Consider the following 18,701-nt stretch of genomic DNA (forward strand, 5'->3'; position numbering starts at 1 on the left):
GTTTTTAACATGTTAATGGCATTCAAGAATCAAACATTACTTTTATGCCGACGTGCCCTTTGTGTGATAAATTTAACCTACGCACAGGCGTTTGGTTGATATTTGATAGCTCAGAATTTCTGTGGTTTATACAGACCGGAAACAACTGAATTTAACTGCAGCCCAACTTCCGACAGTCCAAAATGGCTGAAAGAGGATACAGTTTCTCCCTCACCACATTCAGGTAGCTCTAAATGTTCTTACATTTTAGATGGAAAATCAGCGCATGTTTATTATTGTAATTTTCGAAAGCCTATAAACCAAATGTGGCAAAATTGTACGATATTATTTGGAGCTGTTAGCTAAGCGGAAGACTTTCACCGTGAGGAAGAGTTGCATTGTCACTGTGTCGGCCTAGCTAGTCGGCTTGGTAGTGGTTATTCTCAGTATTTGTTCTTCGCGAGCGGTTGATTTTTGTTTTTTATTTTATCGAATTTCATGGATATTTCACATCCATGTGCTTTTTTCTGTAATGATTCCTGCTATTTTAACACGTACTTCTGTGGGATTGTTTTTGTGCAAGTGGTTTCACTTTCAGTCCATCTTTAGCGCTTGGACTGGGCTAGACTGAACTTAACTGTATTTATTACAATGGATTGTGCATATAGCTTGCTGCTTTAATGTTGCTAGCTAAGGAATACATTACGGTTATTCCATTCGTGCTAGTACTCTGCAAGAAACTTGGCATTAATTATTCGCGGTAGTGTTGCGGTATAGTATTCAGCTTCACACGCTAGTAACGTTGTACTCAAGTCTATTTTGTTGAGTGGGTAGCTCGGTAAATCCATCCGTAGACTCGGGCATCGACTAAAACAAAGCTCAACATTGTGACATGCCATCGCATACCAGTCGCGATGGAATTGGTATTGATAAAATGCAGTTGTATTGTGAAGCCCTACAATTGTAGCTAGCTTTGCGGACTAAGTTCTTCTGCCTCCACAGCCCCTCGGGCAAACTGGTCCAAATTGAATATGCTCTTGCAGCAGTAGCAGCAGGCGCTCCATCTGTTGGTATCAAAGGTAAAACATTTTTTTTCTTATTTCATTCAGTTCTAGAAATACCTATTTTTCTAGAACACTCCTTTTTTGACTGCCATTTGATCCGTGACAATTTACAGGTGTATTACCCCAAATATAGTTTCCTCTACATAACCTGTTTGAATATTGTTATAATACAGTTATAAACCACTTCATTGACAGTCTGCCTGGCCAAGGCTTTAAGTGAATTGGTTGTTCATGATATTGAATTAATGTGATTTTGTTATTTTTGTTGCACAGCCTCAAATGGAGTGGTATTGGCGACAGAAAAGAAACAGAAATCCATATTGTACGATGAACAGAGCGTGCACAAAGTGGAGCCTATAACCAAACACATCGGCATGGTCTACAGTGGTATGGGTCCAGACTACAGGTATTACTTCAACTGCCTTCTAATATGAGTACAATATGCTTTTAGAACTGGCAAAACCTAGGGCAGAGAATAAATTTTTTTTTTTTTTTTTTAAATCTGAAATGCCAGTATATTTTAAATTCACAAGTATACTTTATTTGAATCCTATAAATGTTGACTATATTCAGTTTCAAAACCACTTATCCGTGACACGATTCTGTTTTTCAAGTGTGTGCCTCATAGAAGACGCATTCATGTATGACTTGAATGCATGTATGTGACTGCAGGCCTCATCTGATGAAATGAGATGTAATTTTGAGAGTGTGTGTATTTACAGGGTGCTGGTTAGGAGAGCACGGAAGTTGGCCCAACAGTACTTCCTGGTATACCAGGAGCCCATTCCCACAGCCCAGCTGGTGCAAAGGGTGGCCTCCGTCATGCAGGAGTACACACAGTCGGGGTGCGTCTACTTTTACAACCCAGTCTCTGTCGGTTATCACTGTCGGTGTTTAAAATCCTGTCACCACTTCTGTTCATTCCTGTCTATATTTGATGTTTATGGAGTCTTGTGATTCTAAAAAGTTATATTGAAGTTTGTGGTACCTGAAATTGCTTTTGAAACGAAGATGAAATATTGCTAATTGCCTGTTACTCCTGCATTGTAGTGGTGTGCGTCCATTTGGTGTGTCCTTGCTAATCGCAGGGTGGGATGAAGATCGCCCTTTCCTCTTTCAGTCAGACCCATCTGTAAGTGCAAGTATTGCTCAACGTTGCTCAACATTGCTCAACAATGTCAGTTGTCTTGTCTTTTTATCCTACATTTCCGTCCTCCAAGACGTCGGTACAGGAATGTCTGTAACGCTTTTATATTGGAGCTCATAGAACTCTATTGTTGTCCAAAAAAGTATGAAAACAAGTCAGAGACATACTGTTGATATGGCCAGCATAATTCATCATTCCGAAGAACCTGGCCTTTGTGTTTTTTAGCTTAAACGGTAAAGTTGTTTAAAGTTGAAACTATTTTATTTTAGTGAAAAGTAGTTGAAAACACACAGCTCATGGCTACTGCTGTGTATATATACTGCAGAGAGTCGTATGGCTTGCCTGTTCACTACTGCTACTATGTATGCAAATGCACAGCGCTGACATCCTGAAATAATGAAGTGTTTTGAAGTGAATCTGATAATAGGTTGCATTTTTCTGAAAAAGAAAATAGTGTCTTTCTGAGCTGTACTTAATGACTTCAGCGCACAACTGAAATTGAATGGCTTTGTGTATATGTTGATGATACTGGAAAAAAGAGAGAAAATGACCAGTGTTATCGTTTTAAATGACAACAGCCATGTCCAGTCTTTTCCAAGAAGGACCAGTGTGGCCCCAAGCATTTCTTGTTAATCATGGTCTTCAGGGATATTGGTGCTAGGTTGGAACAAAAACTTGCACCCACACTGGCCCTTTCTGGTTGAACACCACTTATTTTATTACTTGAACCGTTAAGTCGGCAAACTTTTCAGTTTAATTAATTCTGTCATTCGTAGTCCTTTGACTGTTCATCCCTGATTACCGCAATTTAGAATACCTTGTGATGCCTTGAGGAGTGCCATTTTCTTTGCATACAGAAATGTCCTGAATACAGACCGTGAGTACACTGCATGAGAAAGTTAAGTAGGCACAGGTTTTTCTAAATGTAGTGTACTTAAAATCCCCAGGTGATCTTCATATTTTCAGGGTTTTGTTGAGTGCATTTTGGAGCATAAAATGAAATTTCACCTACCTAACAACTTTCTCATTCAGCCTACTCAATTTATATACTGGGTAGTTGGCAAGTAAGCTGTTTTGGGCATGACCCTATGAGGGATTGCCCATCAGGCCTTACTCTTGTTTATGTTGTACTTTGAAGTTATCAGCATTGTGACTGTCCTGCAACTACTGAATCCAATGTGTCTTCCACGCAGGGTGCATATTTTGCTTGGAAAGCAACAGCAATGGGAAAGAACTATGTTAATGGAAAAACATTCCTCGAAAAAAGGTAATGCAAGATATTCTTTATCTATTGACTATTGTCAGTTATGAAAATCATGTTACAGATTTATTTTATGCTGTGATAGTGTTTATACTAAAAGTGAATGACAAACCTGGTAATGCTTCAGATTCAATTAAAGGGATGGTGGCATGTTTTTGAGTAGCACTTTAAGGGCCAGACTAAATTAAATTTTGAATGGAGATTCTGTAAAGATAACTTGATTTTGTCCAGAACTAAACTTAATCTGTGTGTAAAATCGCCCCTAAAAGTGGTCAGTCACAATCCTCACTGTTCCTGGAATTGTATTTTAAAATGTAAAAGACCAAAGTTGTACAACCCCAAAAATATGTGGGCCATGTGCCATTTTCTTATTATGTGTGCACTTTTCTTCAACTGCTCCTTTTAGCTATCTATTCAGCACATTGTTTTGAATGTATTTACTGTATAAATTGCCCAGCCCTCAAACATATACTGAATATACAAGTGCTGCTGTCTGTACACCCCTGTATTAAATAATCAGATATATGCACAATGTTTTCTAAAGCAGAATTGCATAGCCCCATTCCTAAAGGCTTGGTGTGTATGCTGGCTTAATTTCGAACTATTGTGTACACTAGTGTCTATATTGGATTTTAGCAAAAACCTGTTACAGGATTCACCAAGGTGCTTTTGCGGCTGTAACTCTAGATTGTTCTTTAGCCTCGCTGCGTTTCCTTGCTCTGAAGTGTGACGATCAGGACCCAAGCAGGTTTGTTCATTGGGTATAGTGGGGTGTTGTGATTCACGCTGTCTCTTATTTTACAGATACAATGAGGATCTGGAACTTGAGGATGCCATTCACACAGCAATATTGACCCTGAAGGTGAGCTGAAGCTGTGATTATCGCTTCGAGAAGCTAAGGCCAAGTTACCAGCCCACAATAATTGCTGCAATCGCTGTGACAGACCTGTGAGCCGCATATCTGAATGTTCTTTATGCATTTAATCTATCACAGGAAAGCTTCGAGGGTCAGATGACCGAAGATAACATCGAGGTGGGCATCTGCAATGAAGCGGGCTTCAGAAGACTCTCACCTGCAGAGGTCAAAGATTACCTGGCAGCCATCGCCTAAGCCACCATTGCTCGGATTGCTCTTTTGTTGTCGTTTTGATTTTTTGACTACAATACAATAACTTACAAGAACTCCATTTTCAGTTGAACAGCATTTTTATTATTTGTTATTTTGTCCCTTTATACCTCTGTAGAAACCTACCAATAAATGCAGGTAATTACAAATACCTGTGCTTTGTGTTGATGCTGCATAATTTCTCATTTCCTTCCTTTGATACGTTTCCCTTAAAACATTGGTGAAGAAATTCTTCTCACTGAAACATTCAAACATGTAAATGTAATGGTTTTCAGAATCTGAATGGCATTTCCTTGGCAACAATTCCATAGTGTATAAATAGTTTTGATATAGCATTCAATAAATTTACATTTTACATTCAATCTAATCTAATTTGTATATTTATAACAAGGAAAGTCATGGTTGGACAATTCCAATGTCACGGATTTGAAATTTGGACACAAAATGACAAAACCCCTCTTCTTACGTGATGAAAAATGTTAGTGCATATTATCATAGCACCCACTTGGCTGAGGGGAAGGAACAAAAAAATGATTTCAAAAATATTAAACCAGAAAAATAAGTGACCAATTACTTGCGTTATGGATGTGATGCAAAAAGACCGGTATTTTGAGGAGACTATACACTTTCTTAAATCAAATGCAGAGTTTGATATCCATGTAATGCAGGAGGCTTGGCTGAACATAAAAATAGCAATTTTGAAAATATATCTTCGGTCTTGATTTTTATGAGGTGCCAGCATTATGGATATACCATTTCATTATGGATGCAACACGTCTGTAATGCACACTGTTTGACAATCTACTTCCCTAACAAATTTTAACATAACACATTTGCAGGGTTTAAAGCAAGAAAAGATTTGTGTACCTGAAAAGTTGTCCCGTATTATATTCATTTTAAACTGCTCTATGCATGGTGCCTGAGAACTTTAAGCCCTGCATTTGTTGTCATCTGAAATGGTTCTGAATATTAGTTTTGATATTGTGAAAACATACAAAACGATTTCAGATGGTTTTCAAGATAGCTGCCAAATAGCATTGATTTCAATGGTAATGGGACTAATGAATCAATTTTTTAAGCATTTTCCTGTTATTAGCTTACATTTTTATCAGATTTCAAAATGGTCACAATCAAAGTTTAATTGGAAAGTAAATACGTTTATTTTTGAATGCTCAGGTTGCCCGGTTACTGACCCAAGAAATTCTTAATCTGCTTAATTTGGTCAAACATTTTGTTTCACTATTCTCCAGTATGCCAATAAAGAAACTTTTCCCTTTGTTATCCAGTTTCACTGTACTTAGTGTAGTGTTTGTGCGTAATGTGTGTAGTACTCTCAAACTGACATCTTTCTAAACTGGTGAACAAATTCAGAAAGAGTGTAGACATTTCCACATCCTACATGGGAGCTCATGCAGATGAAGTCATCAAGGTTCATCTTTGATTCTGCACAGAGAAAAATGTTGTAAATAAAACAGTTTTTGTTACAAAGTGTCACTCTTCTAAGTAACTTGAATAGCATAAATGTGTATACATTATTAATTCATATAGCTGGATATTTGCTTTCAGGTTTAGTGTAGTGCAGAATGATAACACAGGGCTCTCATTGGGGACTTGAAGGAGTCTTTTATTTTATTTTTTTAAGTAATTCAAATAATCGCTAAATGTGGATGTTCAGTCCTATGAGTAAACCAAATGAAATCAAAGTAGACAAAGGCTTACCTGCTGTTTCTATACAGGGATATGGAGGTGGAGGCATTCGCCAATCCCCACTGGCATCTTTCATATGTGACCGATCAGAAGCAAAATTCTTCATGTATGTGTCTGCAGGAATAACTCTGAATTTCCTAGAAAACAATTCATAAATAGTTCGCATCTGGATTCGATTCAGGTTTTAAGATTCCACTTCAATTACTAAATTGATAATAAATGGTGCAGGTATTTTACAAGCTCTTGCACATTCTTACTCAAAGAACAAAGGAAACATCCAGCTGCATCCTACTTTACTCAAATTCTGTGATTAAATACTACATCCACATATTCTTTGCATTTCAAAATCTGTAGCATTTATTTTTTTATTTCTGATTTTTCCATTTTTCTCCCAATTTGGTAGCCAATTGTACACCATCTAATCCAATTAGAGTTAGCGTTAGATACACCTCCCACACCCCGTCCCTCGGCGGCCCGAAGGAGAGCAACATGCCTTCTTCAAACCGTCTCATGCTCATGCTCATGACCGTGATTCCGAGGTGCTTATTGTGCGGTCGATCAGCTAACCGGGCCAAGTCCCTCCCCCTGGAGCAGCAAGCCAATTACGCCGCTCCACGTTGGCAGGACCGGGAATCGAACCCCGGTCCTCGGTGTGAGCATTTATTTGTTTTTAAAGCAAAAAAATATATATTCTACCAAAAATGAATAATGAAATCCCTACCTCCTGAAAGCAGGCTTTATAAACTCCTCTGACTGGAAGGCTTTTTTCACATAAACATCAAATTGACAGGGAAAGGGAAGGGTGGTGTCTAAGTCATAAATGAAGCTTTGCCCCGAGGTGCTTTTGTGTAGAAGAATAACATGATAATCCTGCAGAAAAAAAAAGTGGAAAAGATATATTTAAATGCAAATATATGACACGTGCCTCACTACTCCCTTACATTTAAGACACGAATGAGTTGTATAATATATAAATAAGATTTTTATTTTCTTGGAACTTTCGGGAAATGTACTATTTAGAGAAAATGGTTTTTCAACTTCCATAAGCATGGAAAGTGGCATGAATCACTGTAGTCACTTACCCAAATTACTGGCTGGTCTCCGTGGCTGGATTTCTGTCTCCAAATAGGGATCTGTAAAGATCAAAGTTCATTTGAAATAATAGAAATGTAATGGAGATACTATACACACACACACACACACACACACACACACAGCCACACACACTAGCAGCATGGTCTTTACCATTTTCCTTTCATTGGATATGAAAACTGCGTAGATGTGGTCAAAGGTGCCTTCGTTCTGGATTGTGACATGTTCACACAGCTTCCAAACGTTTTCCTCACTGTATCAACGACAACAGTTGCAATCGTTATAACTTGTTTGACGGGCTAGCAGTAGAGCTCCACTTGGCAAACATTTCCCTAAACAATAAATGTAAGCAATATTAAGGGTCGTATTATACGTTACATAACATACACATGCATATCATAAATAATGATGTGCCGTCGGTGCCCTTTACTTTCCCAAATACTTGGTGCTACGGTGCGGCAGCCCTTACCAATAGCAGCTGGTATACAAGCATTCTTGTCTCGATGGAGTGACCGGAACGTAATCTGCTGAAACGTATTCCTCCTGCACGTCGTCATTATGCATTATTACAAAATTCATAATGCAAAAAAATTATTCCTGCTTTTGATATGATGTTATAAATGTGAGGTCATTTTGTAGCGCGTCAACCAGTGCGGAACTCTAGACGGTGCCGTGACGTTACATTATTTTCAGTCCGTACGGAACGTACGTCTTGGAATTCTGTCCCCTGTACCACAAGAATTCACACCTAAGGTTGGCTTTGGTCTTTGGAAATATTTTTTTGCCCCCAATTTCTTTTTTCCTTTTTAGATTTGTCATTGGACTGTATATACTCAAAATATTTTGCGGAGAAAAAAATAAGTAATTTCAATTCACGCCAAATTTCGATGACAACATGACCTTTATTAGCAATATTTAGCCATTATATTTAAGTTTTGAGTTATGGAATGTTGTTATTATTCTGTTGATGTTGTTTTGTTTACAGTTATCTTGAGCATTGATATTGTTTTCAGTCAGTGGCATCATTAAGGAATTAGTGGGGAGAGGTCCAAATTCGGAAATCACATATACATGGCAGTTAAACAACGTTTAATATAGCTAAAGTTAGTGTATTTTATTAGACCATCTTTGGCTTCAGAGATTAATTTACATTGCCCGCTTTTTCTTTCACCCAAACGATAGGAGTATGTTGTTATAAGGCGAGGTGGATTTGCCTTAACCAATAACATTGCAGAAGTTGGCGTTGTTTATGGCGCGCCAAAAAGTTACCGGCACTTCTTTTCCAAGATGCCTCTGCTTTTCCACGATTTTACTAATATGCTCTATGTAATAGTCGTTGAATCACGTTTCCATTCATACAGAAAGGGAATTTAATTTAAAAGAAGGAAAAACTTTAATTATTTAGACAAGACTATTTTGTACAGTGAATCCTACTTGTACTTTCGGAAGCTGACTACGGGTTGTAATGCGTCTGTGACGTTTGTGGCGCCAGAAATCAAGGGCTCGAAAAAAGGCACTGGCGTTTCAACTTTGTCTATACATATCTACCACAGTATATATATAAAATTAATAAGCGTAGTACTTTAAAAAACCTTTTTATTCTTAATCTGTGGTCAAAGGGAAATACTGGGCACAATGGTGATGTTACGCAGCGGCTCGGGCGCAGACACAGGAACGCCGAAGAAACCATCGGAACTGGACACGACCTCCGAGTTTCTATCTCTAGAGCCGTCACCAAGAAAGTCCGCTGGCAGGAGTCGGAGTGAATGCTCTACCTGCGCGGACACTCCGACAAATGTAAGTGCTTGTTTATAAAGTGATCAAGGGCATTCGCAACTTAATCACTCAGTTTAGCTTTTAGCCACAGCAAGCTAGCATCTTATTTGAAAGCTGGCTAACTAGCTTGCTAGCTAAATGTAGCTAGCTAACACGTCGTGCTTGTTTGTTGATTAACGTTAGTTAACGTTATGTAGATGGCTCTCGAGCTACGCTTGGTCATTAGACATCATGTCTTTGTTTTTAATTTGCTGTCTTGCGGTCGTTTTCCACAGTAATGACAACATGGCTAAGACGCTAACTTAGCTTGTTCAGTCGGATTGCAAATTATGATAGTGAACCAACGTTAAGGTTTAGCTGTCCCAAATGCTGCACTTTGAAGCCTTGTTCCTCGTTCTTGTCTTCCAGTGGAATCCCCAGACGAACCATTTGAAAATGTAAAGTGTAGTGTAATAAGCTGCACTGACATTTTCTGTGTTGTTGCAAAACACTTGCACACTGTTGATAGGACTGACCGCGTTGCTTGTGGCGATTAGATAAGCGTGTTACTTCTGAGCCAGTACTAAGTTCGATAGCTAACATTAGCCATTGCATTGTCAGACATTGTTTCGAAGCACCACTCGCTAAGACTCGAGTTGTCATCTGTCTTCGTTGTGAAGTCGTTAGTGGCAATGGTAGAGTTTATAATTTACTCACCATGCATGAAGTGTCTTTGAATTTTTAAATTTTTGAGCATCAAAACTCAAAGATGTTGCCTCATCAAGTAATCTTCAGCTTGTCTCATTTACATATATTGTGTAGGCATGATTTTTTACTTTAGCGTGGGAGTGTTGGTTATGCGTGTGATTCAAAGTAGTAGGGTTTACATGAATGTGTTTTCCCCCCTTAGGGTTATTTAACAGTGAAAGAAGAAGAAACCATAACTGGACGTTCATTGAGGACCAGGTCACAGAAGAACAAAAATGGTGTATCTTTTGCTGATATTAATGGACAAATGGCAGAATCCCCACAAGAAGATGACAATGGAGGAAAAAGGTTCACAAGGTATCTTCCTCCTACCTGAATAAACCTGTAATTTCTGGATTGACATTGCAAGAAGTGAATTGGCACCTCTAGATGTTCTGAGTTCTGAACCCCTAATCGCAATTAAGGTGTGTCTCCAGGGTTTGTGGGTTGTGTGGGTGCACATCTTATTATTTTGTACATTTTCTGGCAGCTGGGGTGGCATTGTAGTATATTGGCTTGGGTACTCTGTAACTCAGAGGAAGTGGGTGCAGTACCTGCACTTGCGAATTTGGGCACTGCTGTTGTACCCTTGAGCAAAGATTCTTAACCTGAATTACATCAGTAATAATTGCTCTGAATAAGAAGGGCTGCTGACTGCCGGAATGTAATGCACATTTAACGTAAATCGTGATTGGTACCATTTTGTAAAGACATGGGAAATTGTCTTCTCTCTTGTCAGGAAATCTCCAAGGCTTCAAGCTGATGGAAAAGCAAGTGAGGAGGAGCCAGCAGGTAGTTTGGCTTGTATAGCTTTCACTACAGTACTGTGCAAATGTCTGAGATCACCCTTTCACTTATTCAATTTCCTGTCAAATCAGCCATTCAGTGCAGTTTTTTTCAGTGTCAAGACAATAATGCAGGAAATGTATATATTAAAGAAAAGCCTCCATCACTACATTTAAAATCAAATAGTATTTGTCCACTCTTTCATTTGTGCACCCAACTGCCACTTTAAGTCTTCCATCTTTCTAATCAACAACCAGGCGACAGCTGTATCCTCCCAACAATAGTTATCGCCAAAAGTGTCAATTAACTCTTTGCCTTCAGAAGTGAATCTAACTTTCAAACAAGCAACTACCCAAACAAACCTTAGCTGCCTTGCAGATTTCTTTGTTGCATGTGCATCTAAAATGGCGAAAGGAGATATCTCTAATGAGATTAGATAAGATTGCATAAGGAAGATGAATCTCAAAGAAAAAGCAAGTGGACTGGAGTTCAAAATAGTTTTGCAAAATACAGAGAAAATGAGACTCCTAACAACCATATAATAACTGCATGACCACCAACGTGATCACCACCATTTTTTTTTAAGTCTGAGAAATCAATATAAAATCTCAATATCCCCTCTTGCTTCAGATCTGAAGAAATCCAGGGATATTGCTGTTGGTCTTTCCACTGTGAGAAGACAACTCAATGCTATGGGCCTAAAGGATGTGTAGCTGTCAAAAAGGCACTAGCGAGAAAAATAAATGAACGAAAAGAGAAAATTTGCACTGATACACAAAACTCGACACCTCAGGTGTGGCGTCTAAATCAGAGATGTTCATGGGTAAGAGAAGGTAGTATGTAAGTTGTCAAAGCACTGAAAGATTCTTGGAACCATGTCTTTATTTTAGGATTATGCCAATTGCAGTTCCAGGCCAGCCCGCAAATCACGGTTGAATGTCTCATCTGTGTCTTCTGACTCATACCATTTGTGTGACTGTCCTTTGTCAGTGTTACCACGAGCTTCAGTGTAATTGAGTGGTGTGCGTGTTCCAGACCAGGTTGACGGCACGCCCACTTCCAGAAGCTCTCGGTGTAAGGCTGGAGGGGCCGAGGCCAATGGCGCTGTACGACGCAGCTCCAGATACAAGCAGTCCGTGCTCTACGACAGACTCATCACCAAGTAAGGCCTTTAATGACACCTGGGGCTGCACAGCCCGGTTTATACTTTCTGTTGCACGGTCTGTCGAGGTGCAGTGTAGGAGCGGGATTAAAGTGAGTGTTGAGGCCCTTGAGTGTTTTCACTTAAGAACCTTTAGCTGACTAATGACTAACTCAGTTGTTGCCGAGTGTGTCTTTGTGAAATCGCTCTTTCTTCCCTCTCAGATTAAGCACTGGAGCCGGTGTGCTCTTCACATTTCTCACGGCTTTGTTCTCTGTCCTAAGCACCGCGGAAGCCGTTCTCCAGAAGATGGATGACATGCAGAAGATGCGGCGTCGGCTGAGAAGCAGGGACACTGAGAAAGTGGTGAGCGCGGCGGCCGTCGTGTTCGGCTGATGCCATGATGCCATGAAGCTTTACCAGAGGGTAGAGCGGCGGTCCCACACTGTGGACCAGGAGTTTTGTGGGAAGGCTTGAGATGGGTGCCGCGTAGACATGAAATAAATGGTGTCTCTCACAACTAAATAACATTTTATTTATGGTCACCCCAGTCTATCTAGATCCTACATCAATGACATGCACTGCTGTAGTTGTGGTGTTTATTTCCTTGGCGGGTTTTAAAAGTCTATGAATTCCAAATTTCAACTTGTCTGGCTATATTGTAATAAGTGTGGTCTCAAGACATCCATGTACTTGAAGTGGGTTGTGGGCTTGAGAAGGTTTGGTGAGGACTGGGGTAGACTACCCTGTTTTGTCATACATGTGTCCATCAACTCTTCTAGAATAATCTCAGGGTGTTCTAGGGTTAGCATGCATCCTGCTGAAATGCTTGGCAGAAAACATGCGCCAGAAATATAGATTTTGACCGTAATAAGGCATCATCAATTGTTGGATTTCCAGATTATACGTGCAATGCGCTGTTTACTGCAGATAATATATTTTTGTGTTCCCCTTGATCTCAGACTCTTGGAATGTATTCTGGAGCAAAGAGGAAAAGAAAAGCGGACGCACCTGATGAAGAGGCGGCTGACACCCGAGTGGAAGGGCACGCGGGTACGGCCACGCGCCTCTCCACCGCTCCCGTCTTTGTGGCTCTGTCTGTTCTCAGTGCTCACGACTGGCATCCGTTTCCCAGGGTACACTGAGGATGAGGGAGATGAAGAAGAGGAGGAAGAGGAGGAGGAAGAAGAAGAAGAGGAGGAAGATGATGAGGATGCTGAAGAAGACAATCGGAAACGCTACGAAGTCAGACAGAGAAAAGCGGTCGTTCGCTACCAGGCGCCTTTGGAGGGTTTGTGCCACTTTCCATTTTCATGTCTGAAGATCTCCTAGTACTGCGAGCTTTTAATGTTGAGGTTGTTATACCAGTTTTTTTTAATGGAATTTAACTAGAAACAAAACATGATAAAGCACTGAATCAGTTTGTACAATGAATTATTAATTATATTAGCAGACACTCTTGCACAGATTGCCAAACCTGACATCTTTTGCAATGCGTAATTTAGTTCATCTTAGGATGGTGAAATGACCCTGTTTGCGGTTTAAATAATTCCCATCTCCTAATCTTGTACCCACAGAACCAAGGAAACAATCCATGTTTTTCAATAGACATTCCTCCTCCAGTAGGAGGAGGTACACCTTCAGCCCCACGGCCCCCAGGAGCCCCTACAACAGCAGGAGGAACAGCCGGTGGGCTCCCACACTTTTCACCTCCATGCTCTCTTTAAAACCAGGCCTGTTTTATGTGTATTTAAGAGTCTTTATTTGACATTACACTGTGGAGTTTGGTGTTGAATGCCTGGAAAGCATAATCTTAAATCTTCTTAAGGATACATGCACCTTTAAATGACGATCATTAATGATGATTTATTGTTTTGTGTTTTTACTGGCTGTCAAATCAACAGGAATGGGTCTGTAGATGGGTAAGCCTTTTAGCATGGTCTGTCTAGAAGTGTTCATGATTTCTTGGCATAGCTACAAAATGCTTCCCCTTTAATTAATTAATGCTGTTATAATTTAAAGTTGTGGTGTGAATTTAATTCAGTACTAGACTTAATCTCCCATAAGCCCCTCTCAGGAGCAATGAGTGGTGCCCAGGCTGCACCTTGAATCACAGCATTGGTTTGAAGGTGGTGGTCTTGCTCAGGTGCTAATTTATGTCACTTATGAGCAGGTTGCACTGGGATGTAATGCTGGCAATGTAAGATGGGGGTTGGACACAAGTTCTTCTGTAACTCAACATTCACCAACCCCCATTTCACGTGAGGGCCGTGGAGCAGTCTTATCTCACCGCTTGTTTTCGTTGCTTTGCCCCTCAGGCGACGGCATGCCCTTCACAGCAGTGACACGACGTCCTCTTCTTCCTCTTCCGACGACGAGGAACGCTTTGAGAGGCGGAGGAGTAAGAATCGAAACAGGCCAATAAACAGGTGAGAAATACTGACGCCTGCCCAAATCTGAGCCTCTCTGACCTCTCGGTATAATTCACAGACTCATAATTAGGGCTGCTTGATTATGGCAAAAATCATAATCATGATTTATTTGGTCACTGTTGAGATCACGATTATTTAACACGATTACTTATTGACTTTGGGCACAACACACATTTATTGATTTAGAAAACAAACTGTATTTGTGTACTGTATTTTTAACAGTGGATTTCCTTGAACTTGAAATATAATTGAACTAATAAACAAATAAAAGTAAAAAAATAAAATAAAAACATTTTTGTGGGCTATATTCATAAAAAAAGAAATAATATATAAAGTAGCTATATAAGCAGCAAAGTGTCTATTGGGCAGTGGAGTACATACAGTATTTTGTTTGAATATAGTTTCCCCTGAAAGAAAATGCAAGGCATCCAAATGACTTAAATCAACTACATCATGCAATATCTGTTGCAATAAGCTGCAACTTCACCCCATTTCTCTTTTAAGGTGGGTTGGAGGTCATAGTTTGCAACTCCCAGTGCGTTTGACAATGATTTCTTCATTCCATCTTTTTCAAGGCTCTTGCACGTGTGTCTATGTGTGTTTACTTTGAGTTGTGACTGCTGATTGTTTTTTGTGAAGTCAAGGTGACGATACCGTCCCTTTATTTGGGCTATGCATTTAAATAGACGCCGAAACATTACCAAACGTGCCGGCTCTCTGGAGTTGTTCTCCACTGGAGATGTACTGTACATACGACTGCATTGGGCTTTGGGGGAGGGACCATAGTACAAAAAGTAGTGTAGCACAAAAATCATAATAAAATTGTATTAATCGCCCGGCTCTTACCAATATTTTTTTTGTTTGTTCATCTGTTTAATGATATTTAATTGACATCCTTGGTAAGGGCATCTTCTAAATTGCTTTATAGTAATTACTGCAAACTACAATGTAGGCCATCTCTGATATATTTGGTGTTGAATGGATGTATTATTATTATTTTTTCCTGGGCTCATGTTATGGCATATAAAGTGTATGTGCATGACTGTGTTTGTGTCAGTTAGATTACATTAAAAACTCTCTTTTGTCGAATGGGCGCCTCTGTGCGGTTTTTGAGCATGGGTAGAGTGCTGGTTGAAAAGGCTTGATCCTGGGTTCCAGGTGTCTCCCTCTGAACCTGCGGAAAGAAGACCTGCTGGGGATCCACAAGGACAGGATGAAGATCGGTGCCAGTCTCGCTGACATCGACCCCATGCAGATCGACCAGTCGGTGAGCTCCAAGAATGACGTTCTCCCCCCTTTTTTTAGTTGACTGCTTTTACCACAGACACATTAGGTTTTTTTTTTTCCATCAACGTTGGTTGTATTGTATTGTCCTGAAATAATGCGTTGTTCAACTGAAAGAAAGTTCCATTAGGTAAACATTAGATAAAGCACACTTGCATGAAACACACTTGCCGTGGTAAAGGAGATGGCCTGAATTGTGTGAAAGTAAGCATGCTACAGCAGCAGTGGCTACGTTCATGCAGCAGGGGTGCTGATGTTCTGTCTCCTCTGTTGGCAGGTGCGTTTTGACAGCATTGGGGGTCTCACCAGCCACATCGCTGCTCTGAAGGAGATGGTGGTCTTCCCTCTGCTCTACCCGGAGGTCTTCGAGAGGTTTAAAATTCAGCCTCCCAGGTGAGTGCAGGCATCATCTGAGATGCTGTTGAGGGAAGCATAGTGGCTTTTCAGTGTCTAATCCTGTGGAACCCAAAGCCTTTTGAAACTTTGTCCTACTCAAGTACAGAACAGAAAACACCTATTGAGCTGTCAGGATACCAACTAAAAAGTACTTTTTCCCTACATACTGATCAGATATTCTGATCCTCCTCTGCAGATGACTGTTGAAGTAGGCTTTCCAATCAGCCATGCTAGTCCTGGGCTGGCACAGGTAGAGATAGTGAGCTAGGAAAGGCATTTGATGTCTTTGCGTATGTGCGTTTTGTGTGTGCATGGTTGTGTGTCTGCTCTATGCAGGCATTTGTGAATTCCCTTCGATGCCTGTTAAATAATGTGTTGCCATCGCTGTGATCTTGGCCATTAGGGGCTGCTTGTTCTACGGGCCCCCAGGCACCGGGAAGACCCTGGTGGCCAGAGCCCTGGCCAACGAGTGCAGCCAGGGGGACAAGAAGGTGGCCTTCTTCATGAGGAAGGGGGCTGACTGCCTCAGCAAGTGGGTGGGCGAGTCAGAGAGGCAGCTCAGACTGCTCTTCGATCAGGTAATTCACATGCATCACATTCAGCCGAAGTATCCCCCTCCCCATGGGGAACGGGGAGATCCGCACCTCCTTTTCCGTTGAGACTGAAGCCTCCTTCTCATCTGCAGGCCTTCCAGATGAGGCCGTCCATTATTTTCTTTGATGAAATTGACGGGCTTGCTCCAGTTCGCTCGAGCCGGCAAGACCAGATACACAGGTGAGCTTTGTGCAGGGCAGCGGCCTTTCTGTTTAAGCTCCTTAATGACTGCATATCCGCTGAATCGCTGGAGTTACATGTTGGTTTATTTCCTTTTACTAGTAAACTGAATATAATTAACCCCAAGCACAGTATGAAGTGGCTCTAACCAAATACCCAGGGCTTTTGGCTTTGGTTGAGAATTTTTTAATAGGTACTCAAGACAATAGTATAGCAGTCATTTTAATTGGTAGAAAAGGTATATGATCAAGACTGCCATATGGATTTCACGGTAGTTACGCTCCAGTGCCTTCTGGCTCTCTTGAGACTGAAAGGGTTATGCTGCCGTGTACATCATTGCTTGTGAAAGTGGGTTCTCTGACAAGTTGGTTGTTTAACCCTATGATGCACAACATGGGTCAAAAGTGTCCCAACTAAGTATTTATTCTATATCTTTGCATAGCTTGTGCGTCAAAGGGTTAAAGTTGATATTTACTTAATTTTGCTTCTGAATGCATTAGTAAAAAAACACCTGCCATTCCCAAAGTTGTGTTGAATCTGAAACGAAAAGCTGTATAGAGTGCTAACACAAAGTGTGAAACAGAAAGCTGAAGCGTGTTTGATGTCCAGGCGTGTGTAAGGGAGAGTAGAGTGAGTGCTCCACTGCTTTCCTCTGCAGCTCCATCGTGTCCACCCTCCTGGCCCTGATGGACGGTCTGGACGCCCGGGGGGAGGTGGTGGTGATCGGGGCTACGAATCGGCTGGACTCCATCGACCCCGCGCTGAGGAGACCCGGCCGCTTCGACAGGGAGTTCCTCTTCGGCCTCCCGGACAGAGACGTGCGTCCCTCTTTCACACAAAACCCACACCAAGCAAAACCATGACCATTGTTCACGTGTATTTTTATGTCTTAACGGAACAAACCTTTTCCTTCCCTGCAGGCTCGAAGAGATATCCTAAAAATACACACGAGGCAGTGGAGTCCACCACTGTCCGATTCTTTCCTGGAGGAGCTGGCTGAGCATTGTGTCGGTAGGGCTTGGTGACTCTCTTCATTAGCTTCATTAGCGCAGCATTAACCGCTGTATCTGATGTTGAGGGCAACGCCTTTAACCGCTTCAGTCCCAAGAGTGCCATATGGCCTTATACCTTTTCAACCAGTCAAAATGACTGCTTTACCATTGTATTGAGCCTTTATTAAGAGCAACTAAAATTTCTCAACCAAAGCCCTTGGCGTTTGGGTGGGGCCACTTCAGATCAGACTTGGGACTGAAAGGGGGAATTTAGACCCGTTTGTCCACAGGCAGTGATATCTCTCCGTTTCCCAGGTTACTGCGGCGCGGACATCAAGGCGGTTTGCGCGGAGGCAGCCCTGTGCGCCCTGCGGCGGCGGTACCCCCAGATCTACGCCAGCGCGCAGAAGCTGCAGCTGGACGTGTCCTCCATCAGCATGCAGGGCCGCGACTTCCTGGCGGCCATGAGGAAGACCGTTCCCGCCGCCCAGCGCGCCGTCTCGTCCCCCGCCAAGGCCCTGACGCCCGTCATCCTGCCCCTGCTGGGCCAGGCCCTGGCCAGCGTCCTGGGGGCCCTGCGCAAGCTCTTCCCCCACGCCGAGCAGGGCCTCAGGGGCCACAAGGGCCCCGGTGAGACGGGTAGGTCCCCTGGCTCTGACCGAGCCGCTCTGTCATATGCGGTTGTATTTGAGTCATGTTTTGGTTTTAAATATGTTAAGGGATGGGCATGGTTAATCGATTAAGTGGTTAACCGATCTGCAAAACCTTTGGTGTAAAATGTCGCATCAAACTTAGTTTGCCTATAATAGGTATATGATATTTAATGTAGATATAATGCGCAACAAGAGCACCATGACACATCCCCTAGTTTTTTCTGAAATGATGCCCCTGTTGTGCAGTAACATCTAATGTGCTTATACTGACTTTTATTGTTTAGCTGTGGTCAAGATTATTGGAGCATGCTTGTACAGCCTATTAACAGGGTTCTAAAAAAGATTTGTAATCGATTACATTTTGC

The 18,701-nt window shown here is 41.5% G+C and overlaps 3 protein-coding genes across 7 annotated transcripts in view; 2 read left to right on the plus strand and 1 right to left on the minus strand.

The window, feature by feature from the left end:
- Positions 1-110: 110 nt before the first annotated feature.
- On the plus strand, positions 111-4,745 carry LOC133136314 (proteasome subunit alpha type-2). The gene is made up of 8 exons (XM_061253675.1): positions 111-223; positions 982-1,058; positions 1,317-1,449; positions 1,766-1,888; positions 2,094-2,175; positions 3,384-3,457; positions 4,256-4,313; positions 4,446-4,745. Exons 1-8 carry the CDS (start codon positions 183-185, stop codon positions 4,560-4,562), a joined length of 705 nt encoding a protein of 234 aa, XP_061109659.1. The 5' UTR covers positions 111-182; the 3' UTR covers positions 4,563-4,745.
- On the minus strand, positions 4,639-8,116 carry ntaq1 (N-terminal glutamine amidase 1). The gene is made up of 6 exons (XM_061253676.1): positions 7,846-8,116; positions 7,530-7,629; positions 7,367-7,417; positions 7,006-7,154; positions 6,297-6,421; positions 4,639-6,020 (listed from the first exon to the last, which is right to left on the minus strand). The coding sequence occupies exons 1-6, from the start codon at positions 7,953-7,955 to the stop codon at positions 5,911-5,913; spliced, it is 645 nt and encodes a 214-aa protein (XP_061109660.1). The 5' UTR covers positions 7,956-8,116; the 3' UTR covers positions 4,639-5,910.
- LOC133136313 (ATPase family AAA domain-containing protein 2-like) overlaps positions 8,032-18,701 on the plus strand; it is a 20,701-nt gene continuing 10,031 nt past the window's right edge. Inside the window, exons 1-18 of one of the 5 annotated variants that reach the window (XM_061253672.1) lie at positions 8,032-8,129; positions 8,996-9,173; positions 10,042-10,196; positions 10,618-10,670; positions 11,700-11,826; positions 12,090-12,171; positions 12,768-12,858; positions 12,941-13,096; positions 13,383-13,494; positions 13,710-13,727; positions 14,124-14,234; positions 15,396-15,504; positions 15,799-15,914; positions 16,321-16,495; positions 16,603-16,691; positions 17,350-17,509; positions 17,612-17,702; positions 17,999-18,322. In XM_061253672.1, coding sequence (XP_061109656.1) covers positions 9,012-9,173; positions 10,042-10,196; positions 10,618-10,670; positions 11,700-11,826; positions 12,090-12,171; positions 12,768-12,858; positions 12,941-13,096; positions 13,383-13,494; positions 13,710-13,727; positions 14,124-14,234; positions 15,396-15,504; positions 15,799-15,914; positions 16,321-16,495; positions 16,603-16,691; positions 17,350-17,509; positions 17,612-17,702; positions 17,999-18,322 — 2,131 coding nt within the window. In that variant the 5' untranslated portion in view covers positions 8,032-8,129; positions 8,996-9,011. Of the gene's footprint in view, positions 8,130-8,627; positions 8,890-8,951; positions 9,174-10,041; positions 10,197-10,617; positions 10,671-11,338; positions 11,488-11,699; positions 11,827-12,089; positions 12,172-12,767; positions 12,859-12,940; positions 13,097-13,382; positions 13,495-13,709; positions 13,728-14,123; positions 14,235-15,395; positions 15,505-15,798; positions 15,915-16,320; positions 16,496-16,602; positions 16,692-17,349; positions 17,510-17,611; positions 17,703-17,998; positions 18,323-18,701 lie in introns of those variants that run through there. The other 4 variants (XM_061253671.1, XM_061253670.1, XM_061253673.1 and 1 more) reach the window with 4 other exon arrangements.

The sequence above is a fragment of the Conger conger genome, chromosome 9, assembly GCF_963514075.1.
Source record: "Conger conger chromosome 9, fConCon1.1, whole genome shotgun sequence".
Taxonomy (NCBI): Eukaryota; Metazoa; Chordata; class Actinopteri; order Anguilliformes; family Congridae; genus Conger; species Conger conger.